Source organism: Mytilus edulis, chromosome 7 (assembly GCF_963676685.1).
Source record: "Mytilus edulis chromosome 7, xbMytEdul2.2, whole genome shotgun sequence".
Classification (NCBI taxonomy): domain Eukaryota; kingdom Metazoa; phylum Mollusca; class Bivalvia; order Mytilida; family Mytilidae; genus Mytilus; species Mytilus edulis.
The window spans coordinates 11,578,020-11,594,447 of NC_092350.1; the positions used below are offsets into that span (position 1 = coordinate 11,578,020).

General features: G+C 33.7%; 1 protein-coding gene across 1 annotated transcript in view; it reads left to right on the forward strand.

The window, feature by feature from the left end:
• Window positions 1-16,428, forward strand: part of LOC139482959 (uncharacterized) — a 131,833-nt gene that overhangs the window by 33,245 nt on the left and 82,160 nt on the right. The window contains exons 14-21 of the mRNA XM_071266987.1: window positions 71-150; window positions 740-882; window positions 1,748-1,835; window positions 2,087-2,160; window positions 3,747-3,783; window positions 4,604-4,701; window positions 9,637-9,765; window positions 11,252-11,403. Of these exons, the coding sequence (XP_071123088.1) occupies window positions 71-150; window positions 740-882; window positions 1,748-1,835; window positions 2,087-2,160; window positions 3,747-3,783; window positions 4,604-4,701; window positions 9,637-9,765; window positions 11,252-11,403 (801 nt within the window). The remainder of the gene's footprint in view (window positions 1-70; window positions 151-739; window positions 883-1,747; window positions 1,836-2,086; window positions 2,161-3,746; window positions 3,784-4,603; window positions 4,702-9,636; window positions 9,766-11,251; window positions 11,404-16,428) is intronic.

Genomic DNA, 16,428 nt, shown 5'->3' on the forward strand with positions numbered 1-16,428 from the left:
TCATTTAGCTGTTTCCAGCATAACATGTGTTGTTCATCTCAACTATTATCATAATTTTCTCATTCATTAGAAGACGAGAATCACACCTTAAAAGGCAGATAGTGACCACCAACTATAAAACCGGTGCAGAGGCCGTTCAGTTTAGACTAGGTATGAAATAAGCTTACTGTCATTAAACCTGCTAAACTTCTTGTTATTCTATTCATCCATAACGGCCGCATTTTATCGATATCACAAAAACAGATTTAATACATTGTATATCTCTTCCTCCCTTAGTTTTTTTACTTTTCATAAAAAAAAAGTATTTTATTACTATCACACGTATATAACAATAGCAAAGACTATCTTCGTGGCAACAATTTATCGCTCATAATATGTAGATGTTCTACTGTTTCTTCATCAAGCTCGAACAGATAAATTAAATTTATTTCAAAATTTTCTTCAATATGACAACATGATTCTTTTCAGATAATAACATACCAGATACCACCATAAACGTTACATGTATCCTAGGCGTTAAGCTGCGATTCATGTCATACAGATGTTTGTGATTTATAACATGCTAATTGATACTGTAATTAGAACAATTGTCTGCAGATTTAAAATGTAAATTTCTGGTAATAACTTCTGTTTTCCGTTTTTGTATTTTTATATTTTATAATCTGAATGTATGTACATAGTAATGTTAACAAACAAACAAGAACTAATGGACAAAGCTAAATAACGTTTTCCTCTACAGATATTGACGAGGATGAAGTCTCACCTTCAATACTGACGAATCCGAACCCACCAAAAGATGACCATATCAGTATAAAAGTCCCTGATCTAAAAGAATATATTTTCAAAAAACAGCAAAATAATAAATTAGAAGATGAATACAAGGTAAGGGGTATTTAATTTGGATGTTTCACGTTTCACGATCGATATTAGATGTATGATTTGGTATGTATTCACACAATAATATTATAAATACAAACTTAATTATGACGTATTAGTTGGTGTGTCTGTTGTGTTCATTAAACGCCATTTTAATGTGTGGCATATGACATGAACTATATCTGTTTTCTGTGTCTTTTTGTGTCGGGATGTATAAGTACCCGGTCACGTTCACTTGTATGTTTATCCATCTGATGAGTTAAGCCCTTTTCAACTGATTTATATAGTTCGTTTTTATGTTGTACTGTTATATCACTGTCTCAGATTAGGGGGATGGTTGGGATCCCGCTAACATGTTTAACCCCGCCACAATATTAATGTATGTGCCTGTCCCAAGTCAAGAGCTTGTAATTCAGTGGATGTCGTTTTTTTAAGTGTTACATATTTGTTTTTCGTTTTTTTTTATATGAATAAGGCCGTTAGTTTTCTTGTTTGAATTGTTTTACATTGTCTTATCGGGGCCTTTTATAGCTGACTATGTGGTTCGGGCTTTGCGCATTGTTGAAGGCCGTACGACAACCTATAGTTGTAAATGTCTGTGTCATTTTGGTCTCCTGTGGACAGTTGTCTCATTGGCAATCATACCACATCTTCTTTTTATATATATAAATTTATCAATGGTCGATGTTTATCATGAGAACTATTAAAACTAATGATTGAAGTTCACTCAATTCTCAAACAGTTACACCTTTTTTCGCAAAAAATACATTTAAACATGTTTTCTTTCTATAAGTTCAACTTGTAAGTTTAAAATATCCCTTATACAACAATCGTAGACAGCCATAATATCCGTTTAATATTTACACCGTAGAATATAAAGTATGGAGTTCTACATCCCACTACAACGTCTCAGCAGAAGGCAAATCTATTAAAGAACAGATTTAAAGAAATATTTTCATGTAAGTTTTTGTGTGATCTTCAACTAACAATAACTTGTTTTGCTTATAAAAGTTTTGTTTGGTACGTTTTGATGAATTCACATGTCATAGTTTCTTTCATATGTTATGTAAAGTTTTTAATACATGTAATGTTTTAAAGATGATTTCCTGACGTTAATGTGTAAAATTATAAAAATAACAAAATGATAACAGTAATAACATTGTATAGGTACAAACATGACTATACTGTAATAATCACGATTCTCCTGTAGACGATCATACACGGGTTGTGTTGGAACCAGGTCATGGAAAGTCCTCAGATTATATAAATGCTAGCTATGTAGATGTAAGTAAACATGTTTTATTTAATTTCCGTTTACGCAACAAATTTACGTTAAAAAGTAGTTCGTCATATAGGTAGAACATGCATTATATATATGTTTTCAATGAAGATCGATTACAAATAATATGTTCTAAATAAAACAGATAAATTATCCGCGATCTCCAGCTTAGCCCAACGACAGAGTGTGTTAAGGTCTGAGAACAGAAGCAACAGCTACATAACGTTTCAACGTGTTTCAAACTGTAATAAAGCAAACTTTCGTTAATACCAACTAACAAATATCTATATTATTTGATACATGGACGTACGCTGCCAAATTCAGTACATCCAAATTGACTAAAATCTCTATTTTGACCTATAGTCTTCGTAAATATTTATGTGAATTACAAAGGTTTTGTATAAAATCACTCAGCAATGCATGAGATCGAAATAAATCCGAGGATCAGTTTGTTTTTAAATCTTAATTTAGAAATGATCAGCCTCTATTTAACCATCGAAATAAACCACAAAAAAAAACTGGCTTGTGATCCAATATCAGTGTTAGTAGTCTGGTGCACTAACCACTACACCACGACTTAACATGTTATCTTTGCTGGTTGATACTTTGAATCAAATTTTTTTAAGAAGTATATAGTCATGGAAAACCGTAGTTAGATATTATTAAAGTCTTTAGGTATTAACAAAGTATGAACTGAAATTATAATTTATAAAAATGTAAGGTTCTATTTTCTGTCGATACAATGTACTTGCGTGTTAGTATTATACGAGGTAAATTGTCCTAGAGATGAAGTTGACGACGTCTTATTCCTTGGTAAAGAGGGATTGAAGATATCTACTAGAGGGACATCCATAAACCATCCCATAAAATGGGGGTGATCTCAGGTGCTCCGTATGTGTCACCCTTTCCTTCGTGTTGCGTATGTGATTACAAACCCGATTATTAGTCTAATCCAGTAGATCATATTCGTAAAAAGGGACCGCGATTGTAGTTGCGACATAAGAGACATATCTGATATCATCTGCGAAACGGTCACGGTCAACCAACTCGTGATAGCGCCTGTAACATTTACGAAGGGTTGATTTTAACTTAAGTATTTGGAACTTTTTGATGAATAGCATCCTTGTGAGCAGCAACTCTTTTACAACGAATTCACGATAAAAAAAAAATTATGCCCGGGAATATCGTATCAATTGGGAGATGTATACTCTAATGCAGGCACTGCTGGAATTCTGCTACATATATATATATATGGAAACCCTAACTTCTATAACGTCATATGTCAAATAAAATAGACAACTACTTGAGGTAAATAGTAAAGTTATATATGATATGGTCTTTTCAATATCATTCACCGCATCAATCGGACAAACCAATAAAATCCCTAAGGTTCTGTGTCAGTTGATATAGAAAAGCCATATGGTGGTATCATTTATAAATGGTACTCATTTAGCTCATTGTCAAAAGCCTTACGGTAAGCTATGAAGGTCGTTTACATCAATATTATATCAACTTTTCGTTGATAGTTACTAGGATCTTGTTTGTCATCATAAAACCACGTATATTCCTTATCAAATTATTTCAATTTCAGGGCTTCAAAAAGGAAAAGTGTTATATAGCGTCACAAGGTATGATCTTTTTAATGCATGTGTATTCATGATTCAATATATATGTCATTATACGAGAGAAAAAAACATACAGGTAAGGAGGCGTGATTGATTTCCCAAAGCCGATGATGGTAATTTTTTCTTCTGTAGATCAGTCCATGTCGTAAACTTGGATATGTATGATTGCTCCTTGATGTGTTTAAATTTTCGAGATTTTTTTCCGAAAAGTCAATTATTTATTTTCAAGTAAATTAGCATATCCTGGAAAAATCTTTTGTGATGCGGATCCTCGTAGTAAAAATATAATATCACTACAGATAGAGTATTTGTTTACACACACCTTTTGTGTTCCTCACTTCGATGTGTCTTAAGGACCTTGGCCAATTAGGAAATTTCCTAGTCAACAATCAATAATTCTGTTCGAAGGTATTTATTTTAAGCAGATAATCCGATGCCTATAGCAAACAAGGCATTCGGCAACTTCATTCTCTTCTGAACAAGTTTTTTTTTACGGAAGGCTACACCCTTTAAAAAACTAGTGAGCTACAAAATCGGGAAAAAAAAGTATCTTTCAAAAGTTGTATAAAATTTTCAACAGATAGGTGTTACACAGGTAAATAATACACTATGGAATTCCAACACAATATACTCATATTAATAAGCATAATCGATAAGGCTAAATTAATTTTATATCAATTGATTTTGTCGATTTATATTTTTCATTTGTACAACCATCGAAGATTTAGGTAGCTTATATATTATTATTTCCATTGGAAATGGCACGAACCTAAGGCATTAAATGTTTTGGCATTAACAATTTAGATTAAAACACATCTTTCAGGACCACTTACGAAGACTATAAATGACCACTGGAGAATGATTTGGCAAAATAATACAAGAAAGATTATAATGTTGACAAATCTGGTGGAAGGAACAAAGGTTAATATATTCCACTATCAACATATCTTGTTAAGTATACAGCAATATACGAGATATTATTAATCGCATTCAAAGGTGTATAAAAAAAAGCAGAAACCAAACAAATCAGAACACAACACAACACAGAACACTACAAACTGAGCGACACCAACCCAAACACAAATCAGTCGTCAAATTAGGTAATATGAGGCACCGTATCTTATTATTTATGTAAATAGATATAGGCTGATGTTGTAACAATTTGTAAAAGTAAACCATTATTGGTCAAAGTACGGCCTTCAACACGGCGCTTTGGCTCGCACCGAACAACAAGCTATAAAGGGACCCAAAACATAACTAGTGTAAAACCATTTAAACGGAAAAACCCAACGGTCCAGTCTATATATCTTCTTACCTTATTAACATCAACACTATTTCGTATGAGTAATAAATTATTGTTTCCAAAATTGGCTTCTTAATAGAGTTGATACTTTTTACTATGAAAAAACTCAACACAACGTATATCTAGACCTCTTAGTTCCTTTATAAATAAGGCAACACAGAACATATACGTAATTGCAATCTCGTCACGCAAGTCTTCAATTTACTTTAATTTGCGCTGTTCCAAGCTATCCGGTTTGCTCCAAGTTTGCTTACATTTTATATCAAATTTGCAGAAAAGTATTCACCTAGATGTCATGTCGAGCGTTAATACATGAATACTTCTTCAAAATTCAACAAATGTAGCTCAGTATAAAAAAACATAGAAGCAATAAATAAAAGTAATTGTTGTAAATATGCCATTGTGTTATGTTATGTAGTTTGAGATTCATCATACCTATAGCTATACAAATTAAATTAAGGAGATGCGGTATGATGGCTTATGAGGCATTTTATCAATATGAGATCTAATGATATATATATATATATATATATAAAAAAAACTGACGTGGAAAGGTAACACCCGGTCACCGAAAGCTTAATTTTGATGAGGCCTGGGTGGTCGTTTTGTCTAGCGGGACGCCTACAGAGCAGGCAATTTGGTGTCAAAATATCTCAGTACCATGGGTTCTAATCCCGTCGAGGGAAGAACAAATTTAACAGATCTAACATTGTTGGGTTGATGTTTAGACGAGTTGTATATACATAATGTACACAGACATGTATCACCATCACTGCTGGTGATCCGATGGATAAATCTGTTGTAGAGTTGTCACTGGTTCAGACATACTTATAGATGACCTAGACAAGCTAGCAAGATCCCCCAGAATCAAGGAATATTTTTCTAAGAATACCTCAAAAAGTACCACTGATAGTGACACAAGTGATCTCGACTCAGATGACGACCAAGATGATGTCGATATTCCCAGATTCAGGGAAAAAAGTTCATGGATTCCTAAACCCAGTAAATGTGCAACTTTGGAACATATAATTGACAAAATTAAATCCGACGTAACATATCTGTCCACTGCCACTTCCCAAACATTCAGCAATTTATCGTCTGAAGAAAATGAAGCTGTGCGGAAACTTAAGAAAAGAGACGACATTATAATAAAACCAGCTGATAAAGGTAGTGCTGTTGTCGTCATGGACAAATGTGACTACATTCAAGAGGCAGAACTCTGATGAGAGATTTTATAAGAAATTAGACACTGACCCCACCCCTCAGTTCAACAAAGAGATCACCACAAACCTGAAAAACATGTGTGAACAGGGACATATTGATGAAGACACATTTAAATATCTATAACCTGAAAAATCAAAGCCCGGGCGTTTCTATCTTCTGCCCAAAATACATAAAGTCAATAATCCAGGTAGACCAATTGTTTCTGCCAATGACCACTCTACAGAGAAAATATCAGAATTTATTGACTTTCATCTGAGATCACATGTAGAAAATTTACCATCCTATATAAAAGACACAACATATTATCTTAAGAAAATGGAATCTCTGAACCCTCTCCCACCTGAAACGATCCTTGTCTCGCTTGATGTTACCTCCCTCTATACTAACATCCCCATGACGATGGTATCGAAGCCTGTAGGGAAATCTGGAACTCTATAACACCTTAAATCCACCAACTGAATATCTCATCCAGCTTCTAACTTTGGTATTAAAATGCAATAACTTCACATTCAATGGTGAACACTTCCTCCAAGTTAATGGAACAGCAATGGGAACAAAGATGGCCCCGTCTTTGGCCAAAATGTTTATGGGGAAATTAGAACAGAGAATTCTCAATTCATTTCTTCATCAACCCCTCTCTTGGTTCCGATTTATCGACGATATTGACATGAAGTGGGACAATACTGAACAGTAACTAATTTTTTTCATTCATCATGCCCATCCCTCAATCAAATTCACATATGAAATCTCTGACTCTAAGATCACATTTTTTGACATTACAACGCAATTGAGGGATGGAAACATATTTACAGATCTGTATTGCAAACCCACAGACAAACATCAATATCTATCTCCTTTGAGTTGTCATCCTAAACACTGCACCAAGAGTATTCCCTACAGCTAGGCCATACGAATAAAAAGGATTTGCTCCACCAACGATATTGCAAAACAACGTCTACAAGAACTGCGCGGTCACCTTAAACATCGGGGCTACAAAAGAAAAGACATTGATAAAGGTTTTTCTCGTGCTAACAACATCAGCCGAGATGAGCTTTTACAATATAAAGACAAAAAGGTCAACAAGAGGGTGCCTTTTGTGTTGACTTACCATTCAAAATTTGACAACTTATCTCACCTTATCCGCGAAAATTGGAAAGAGATCGAAAAACATCCTAAACTTTCCAAGATCTTTCCCGAGCCACCTGTACTGGCTTTCCGTACGCCCAAAAGCCTTAAAGACTTGCTGGTGAGAGCTGATTTATCCTCTCAAGCAGGCTCTGATTCTGGGGGCTCTTGCAAGGGTTGCGGAAATAGACGATGTCTGACTTGCAAACAAATACTGAATACCCAAACTTTTAACAGTCACTCCACTGGTACAGAATACACCATATTTTGCAATGTTAATTGCAAGACTTCAAATGTTGTGTATCTCTTACAGTATAAATGTGGTAAACAGTATGTTGGCGAGTCAGAACAGCCGTTTCACAAACGAATGAACGGCCATCGTAGCGACTACCAATGCAAGCCAGACCTTCCTCTCAGTCGACATTTGAGATCCCCTGGCCACACTAAGGCAGATCTTAATCGACTGACCATTAAAATCATTGACCACAACTCTGCTTGGTCTAAGGAGGATAGACTCGCTCGGGAAAGGTTTTGGATAAGGAAATTTACAACTTTGGCACCAAATGGGATAAATGAAAAGATGTAGTTCGAAACCATGCAGTGCTTCACATCTGGGTTATATTACTTATTATTATAGTCTCTGTTTCTATTTCTTTACCTTACTCATCTCTAAAATAAATCTGTTGAATATAACAATTTAAATTGCTTAATTTTTTGAGGGATGTATAAGTACCAAGCCACGTTCAACTAGTTTACTTAAGTCAAAATTTATTATTATATTTTAAGAATTATGCAAGCGTCTTACCTGATGTTCGGTTTGACTTTTTTATTGTATAAATTTCAAGATTGTAACAGCTTAATCTAAGTAGACTGATATTTGATTCATTCAACATTACAATCGTATATACCGATGAAGGATACCTGTTATCCGAAATATTTATAAATAATTACATTTATAGTTAACTTTTTTTGTATTTGGAGTTGTTGTGTACACTTTTTAAGGCGTTTATATAATTTATTTATTGTGTACATGTATCGTTACTCGTAACGATCCAGCGCCCTCGTTGGGAAAATGGTTGACTTCTATTCAGACGTTTTATATATATAGATATATATACAACTCGTCTAAACATCAATCCAACAATGTTAGATCTGTAAATTTGCTTTCGCAAATTGTTTGTTCTTCCCTCGCCGGGATTCGAACCCATGCTACTGACATATCGTGACACCAAATCGCCTGCACTGTAGGCGTCCCGCTAGACCACACGACCACCTGGGCTTCATAAAAATGAAGCTTTCGGTGACCGGGTGTTACCTTTCCACGTCAGTTTAGGTCTAGCGTCTTACTACAGTACATGATAAGCCAGGTGGTCGTGTGGTCTAGCGGGACGGCTACAGTGCAGGCGATTTGGTGTCATGATATCTCAGTAGAATGGGTTAGAATCCCGGCGAGGGAAGAACACAAATTTTGCGAAAGCAAATATACAGATCTTACATTGTTGGGTTAATGTTTAAACGAGTTGTATATACATAATATAGACAGCAATGTATCACCATCACTGCTGGTGATCCGATGGATAAATCTGTTGTAGAGTTTTTACTTTCTCAGACGTACATATATATATCCGGATCTGGTGTACTAAAAAAATATTGACACCGTTGTTTGTGGCATAACATCGTGGCCACAAGTTAATTTTTTTCTGTTTAGTATTAAATTTATATTAAGATCCATTTTGTTACATCTTGTAATCAATTTTATTTGGCAATCGCCAATGACAGTCAGCAGGGTTAAAGAACATCAGTTGTTCGACCTGTTAGTCAAATGCGTTTTGTTTAAATATACTTTTTCACTTTTTTGGTCTTTTGGAAAATGTTATTTGTGCTGCTTTTAGACCCTTCTACAACGAAATTTGTTTTACATGCACACGTATAAAAATTGCGGTTTTTATCCAAAGCAGTCATAGGTTTGAACGTAGTTTTCAATTTAGACTCGTTTATGTATACAATGTATATAGATATATAGATGTAGGTAAATAAAAATCGCGGAATGATCTTCAACAATGACCAAATCCAATTATTTATAATACGCCAAAGGCCCTGATATTATCACTTTAATTCATATTCTTTAGAATGACAATGTAAAGTAATAAGTTAATAACCGAATACAGAAGTTTACTCATAGATATACGTGTTACACGTTTTAGAGGAAATGTGAGCGATACTGGCCAGAAGGAGGAAAACCAATGACTTGTGGTAATCTTGTTCTCACCTTACAAACAGAAAAGGAACGGGCTGCATATATCACGAGGGAGATAGAAGTGGAAGATAAAAAGGTATGACAGACAGACAATAATGGAGGAATTATTACATATATATAGATCTAAATACATATTATTAATCTATGATGCAACAAAACTAATTCATCTGCAATTTTCCGTCGACCTGCTCGTCCGAATTTAAAGTATTTCTACTCTAAATTCAAAAGTCTATAAACAGAACAAACATAGAAATAGGATTATTTGCCTGCATTATTTTCTCTTGGGATACAATATAATATTTCACTTTATTATACAGATTTCTTTGATTCAAAAGCATATAAATACATGTAATTAACATAACAGCAACAGTATATATACTAGTATGACTTAATTCGATTTAACGTAACTGCGATGCTAATACATTTAAAAGCCAAATTTTAGATAGCACCATAAAACTTCACCCCATGAAACCGCCAACACTTTTATCGTGCCTTTTGCACCTAACATCATACTTTATTAATAGTACGTACCGTTGCAGAACTAGGAACAGAACTTGTTATTTTAGTTCATACAGTTGTATCTATATACAATTACCATAAATAGCAAACGGATTAAACCCAATTGTATACGAAATGAAATACATAAAACGTTTTATTCCGCATCAATATATCAAAAAAGAAGATGTGGTATGATTGCCAATGCGACGACTGTCCACAAGAGCCCAAAATGACACTGACATTAACAACTATAGGCCACCGTACGGCCTTTAACAATGAGCAAAGCCCATACCGCATAGTCAGCTATAAAAGGCCCCGATAGGACTTTGTAAAACAATTCAAACGAGAAAACTAACGGCCTTATTTATATAGAAAAAATTATCATTAGTAATCAACATTATTTGAAAAAGATATAAGTAAAGCTACTGAATAAGTGATAGGCTGTAAACAGTTTTTTTCTGGTTTAGAAGAAAAATATTATCTTGGCTAAAATCCGAAAAAGTGTGGTTATATTTTTATGAACGTCACTAAGTACGTCAGTGAATTGTCCAAGTAAGTTTCCAGGTGCTGACCCAAAATACACTATATAGTATTGTTTTGGGATTTTACATTTACTGGCCTTTTCAATCATTGATCAATAAACATTATTTGTCCAAATGCGCATCTGGTGTAGCAAAATTGGTACCATGAATATAAATGTTTTATTTGGATATATGGTCACACATGATAAGAGGTGCTGAACAATCGATAATTGTATAGAAAAAAATACAGGGCCGTTTTTAACCCTTCGTGGCCATACTCCCTTTGTTAGTTTACTTTTTAAATCAATATTTGGTAACATACCAGAGTAAGATCAGGAGAAATATCTCCATTTACTTTAATTTATTTAATATCAACGGTTCATTTCAAATAACTAAAAAATATATGTGTGTGTGAAACACTTTTACTGCCCAAACTGTTTTGATGTTTTTATGTTTGTTTTTTTATAAATAATTCTAAGCTTATGTATACTATGTCTTGTTTTGACTGTATTTTATTTGAATTTTTCAATATGATAATAACAGTCAGAAGAGAAGAGATGTATTATCCAGTACCATTTCACTGCCTGGCCTGATCATGGAACACCAGATCCTCTGTATCTTGTATTGTTTCATAAACATGTCAGATCTGATCATACAAGTACTGAAAATAATGGACCACTTCTTGTTCATTGCAGGTATTAAAATTTGAAAACTTAAATTTTGATTTGTTACCCGGTATTTGTGTTTGAACAATGACAATTTATGACATCCTGTTCAAATAAATGTAAATGTGTTTAAAACAGCAACATTTTGTAAATTGTCCATACAGATCTAGTTAAAATTGAAGGTCGTTTTATAAGTTGATGGTTAGAAGTATTTAAATGTTGCTTACAAGAAAAAAATTATATTACCTGAAATCTGTATGAAATTAAATTGTATGTTAATTCCATTTACTCTTACACATTCCGATGAGTCTGTTAGTTTGCCGTATACATTCAAAGAATTTTGTTAAATCCTTAAGGAGTAAAACTAATTACTCATTTCAACTAAAAAAATGAGTGTCTTAAGTCAATTTACAGTGATGTTATTTTTTCCTAATAGTGCTGGGATAGGGAGAACTGGGACATATATCGGACTTGATGCTTTATATGAAGAAGGACGTGATACTGGGTTCGTTGATGTCGCTAAGTTTGTTGAGAAAATGAGGTTCAGCAGGATGAACATGGTTCAAACAGCTGTAAGTTATATTTGACTTTAGACACAATGGAGATTCAAATCTTTAAATTGTAGTGGATAGTTGTCTCAGTGGTTATCATACAATATCGCCTTTTTTATTTAATTAATCTACCTTACCCTTTGCATTAAGTAAACAGATGAGATGTTCCCTATGAAATAAGACAATATGCACTGTCTACCTGTTTACGAATTTATCAAATGATTCTAGCTTTTAAATGTTAAGGTTTCAGTGTTTCTGATGAAGGTTATCCAAAAAGGCGGCATGGACACACGAATTATATCTTATGTTATTTTAATTGGATAAATTAATACAAACCGAATTCGAATATGGTCATATTTTAGGAGCAATATGTGTGTCTTCATTATGCCTTACTTGAGGCTTTCACAATGAAGGATACAAACGTTGGAAAGAAGGAATTTGGAAATATCTGGCGGGAAATTTCAGAAGATAAAGGTCCTGTTAACAGACGACGACTGCATGAAGAGTTTGAGGTACAGTAATTTGTGGATATTTTTGTTTTTTAGTTTAGCATATACGTGTGTGAGTCCTGGAACAGCGTCCAAGAGAGCCTTATCCAAGTTTGAAAACAACAGTGCTTGTCTAGAAGGCACTTTTTTACCTTTCTGTATTACTGTTAAATTCTTAAGCACTTTATTTTTTCTCTTTCCGTTAGGCTTCATCTAAACTCGGTACTTTTATGCTCCGTTTTAAAATGCAAATTGTATGCATATGTAATTCTGAATATTTCAATTTCAAATGTTATATTGCATAAAATGTAATACATGTACATTAGTGTAGGCATTCAATTTATACTGTTATATTGTAGATGCTTAAAGCTAAGACATCTGAGCAAGATAAAGCTGAATACGCTGCTGCTAAAAGCCCAGAAAATTTAGGAAAGAACAGAAATGAGAGTATTGTTCCTTGTAAGCTCCAAATTAAGTTTGATATTTCAAAAGTGTTGCATTTTAAAATATGGTTTATTGCTATATTTGTATCTGCATAAAAGTCATCAAGAAGACTCAGAACTGAATAATTGACAACCTTTGATGTACATGAACAGAAACACGTGCGGAGCTATATGACCAAAAGAAACCCGAAAAATAGTCGAAAAAAAATATCTCCTTTGATTTTACAGTCCTCGTCCTGAATATGCATGAAATATTTGCCACTGGACGTTAAGCAACCAACAATCAATTGCATCATTATTATACACATATGCCGTTCGGTTCTCAAGAACAGAATGTAACCCTTCATATCATTATCATACACATATACCGTTTGGGTTCTAAAGCAAAATTCTTTAATTATTTGGTTTGTCTATAAAATATTTTGGAAAAGAATGGTTATATGGTTACTAAAGCATGTAAACAGGAAAAACAAAGTGAAAATGGCTTGCTTCACTTCCAGTGATTGTTATTATTTATAAGCAAATTTCTACTCAAAGCTATCATCAAAATATTTATGATTTCAAAACGTTGTAGTGAAAATATTTTTGTTTACTTTAACTTATCAATAAATCTTAATTTTTCAAATTTTTCAAATCCTTCATCGGTTTTCACGGACAATTTTAACTATCGCAATATGCTCTCAAAGATGGAACTTGATAAGCTTATTGATATGATGTCATTGATACAAAGTTGCGACGTATATCCCATCGTTTGGTCTGAACATGTTTAATACTAATTTTGTTCTCACGCCATAAAGCTTGTCGAATTTGTTTTTATTTAACTAATGAACATTTGTATTCCTACTCATACCGAGTGAAACAAAATGATAGTAGTAACGTCACAAGTTCAAGTAATATGGAAGATTTATTTGTATATATCAAGTGTATGGCATTCTGACATTCTTTTATTTATACATGTTATATCGTAAGCATTATGTTCTAAACATAGCGACATTGCTATTGGGTTGCTTTTTATTTCAGCATAACGCATCCATGTGTGGAACCATATCCCATTCTAAAACCGGAAGTTTACTCAAGCACTCAAAATTAATGTTTAACTGTACTTATACTCTTCCACTTTGTACCAGTTTTGCTTTATAACTATTTTGATCTGATCGTCACTGATGAGTCTTTTATAGACGAAACGCGGGTCTTGCGTATTAAACTATAATCCTGGTACCTTTGTTAACGAATTATACGTATAAACAAATAATGACAATTATTTTTGTAGCGGACAAAAACAGACTGTTTCTTGTTTCATACAAAAAAGGAGGAACTGATTATATCAACGCTGTTCAAGCTCCAGTATGTATAGATATATGGGTCATTTTCAAAAAATGTAGATATTTTGTAATGGTGTTTTTCAAAAATAAAATTACTCATATCGTTTTAAATTTTATTTTGTTTCAACGCAGAACTATTCAACTGTATGAAAAAATAACAGAGCATTACTTTTGAATGCACAAAATGTCAAAAATTAAAAAATTGTACCTCTTGCTGTCTGCAAGTGTCACTTGTGTTACCATAACAACTGATTTGAAAAAGAATACTTAATTATTTAAAACCATCTTTGTAAACGTTCTAAAAGTATTATCAGTTGAAAATTACTCGAATGATATATATTTTATCTAATTTTAAAGATTTTTTAATATTATTTTTTTAAATTAAAAGTCAGTCACAGAAAAAGCAAATTTTAAGTAATAAACTTTGGTAATTTATTTGAAAACAAGTTGAATAAAAATATTAGTTCTCTCTCGAATGAAATGAACTGGCAATGCATTGTACAAAAGCGAACCAATAATTAATTTAATTCAGGGGTTCAGCTTTAGCATGCATTTTTCTATCAATAACGCAAGTGACAATTTGGTAACACAAAAATGAAAAAAGTAACACTAGTGACAATCATACAAAATCACAACATATTTGATACAGTGAAAATACTATCAATGTTTCTGAAATATTTAATATAACATTGTTTGTTGTTAATTCATATCTAAAACCCATATTGATCTAGACACACATTTGAGGTCTATCAGTTAAGTCACATTTTGATCATTTCAAGGGCTTGTTTCCAAATACTGACATCAACGATATACTTTTGTCCAACAAGTTTGGGTTCTGGAATTGTTCCCAAAACGTTCTCCATGTCGTACCAACATTCGTCTCTTACTGCAAGAGGCCAATAAAAGGATGGATTTTCTAGGTTTCCTATTCTGTGCATAAAACTTACAAACACCTCGGTTTCATCGCAATCTGTTACGATTCCAGGGTACGGTTTTTTGTCATAATCCACTAGTACATACTGTCCAAGTAAATCTTGAGGACTTAGATCTGAGACATTGAGATAGTTGTGTCTACTCCCGCCTGGATTATCGCCATTGTCAGTGTGTTCTTTTGTATTAACATCTTTGAATTCGTTACCACTATTGAGTTCACCTCTTCCAGTTTGTTCCATTGGTAGTAAAACAATGAAATGATTGGGTACCCAATTGTTCCTTCTCATGTCGTTTCTCGTTGTAGTCCACATTATAAAACTAGTTTCTTTGCTTTTTATTTCTCTAGGTTGAATCATGCGGTGAAGGTCTCTTCTGACGTTAGGGTTACCAAGGTTTGGATAAACCGAATATATGGGACGACATAGCACACTAGCTAGGGCAAATACTTGCCAAATACCCATATAAGATTTATTCTTGCAAATTTTCAGGACCTCTCTCTCATATAACCTTTCGATTTCTCCATTTGACAATACTTCATTTGCATATTCATCCGAGTAAAACGCAAAGGTTTTCGCAAGAGAATTATTCTTTTCCCGAATTCCCCTTTCCAAGAAACCTTGATTCAAGTATGCATCCTTGAAAATACAGGATTCGAGAATAATTCTGACTCTAATTTCCTCACTCATACCTTCCTTTCCAGAGACCAGTATACTACCCGAGCATGGTAAACAATTACCATCTGCACTGACTTTGACAGGATGAAGCGTTACATCATGTGGTATGTCAGATGGCAGAATTGAATGTGTTCTTTCATCAATTGCGATCCCAGTATTTGTGATATTTGGCGAGTAATTATAGTCTATTCTGTAACCCTTCTCATCTATGATTCGATATATATTTTCACATTTTTCTAGTATTTCCTCGTATGTCTGACATTGTCCAAGTTCAATTAATGTACGTGCGAAATAATACTTTCTTTTAGCTACTGTCCTATCTTCAGGTACCTGTATTTCTGGTGATTGTAGTGACCGGTGTCCTTCTTTATCATTGCACGCTCCTTGGTGTTCTGTTTCTGGTTGTTCACCTTTTTTTCGATTTTCTATTGTTTTAGCTTTTCTGTTGATCAGAGAATGCACTTTCATATCGTGTCCTGCATGAAATGAGCCTTTCACGCAAGTGCAGCTCACATCTCTGTACAGTATATGTCCATACCCAGAGTACGATATTTGATGGAGTTTTAACGTTCCTGGAACGGGTTTGAGTGTTTCCTTTGGTAAAATTATTGCCTTATTGTCTATTTCTTGCTGTCCTACTTCAT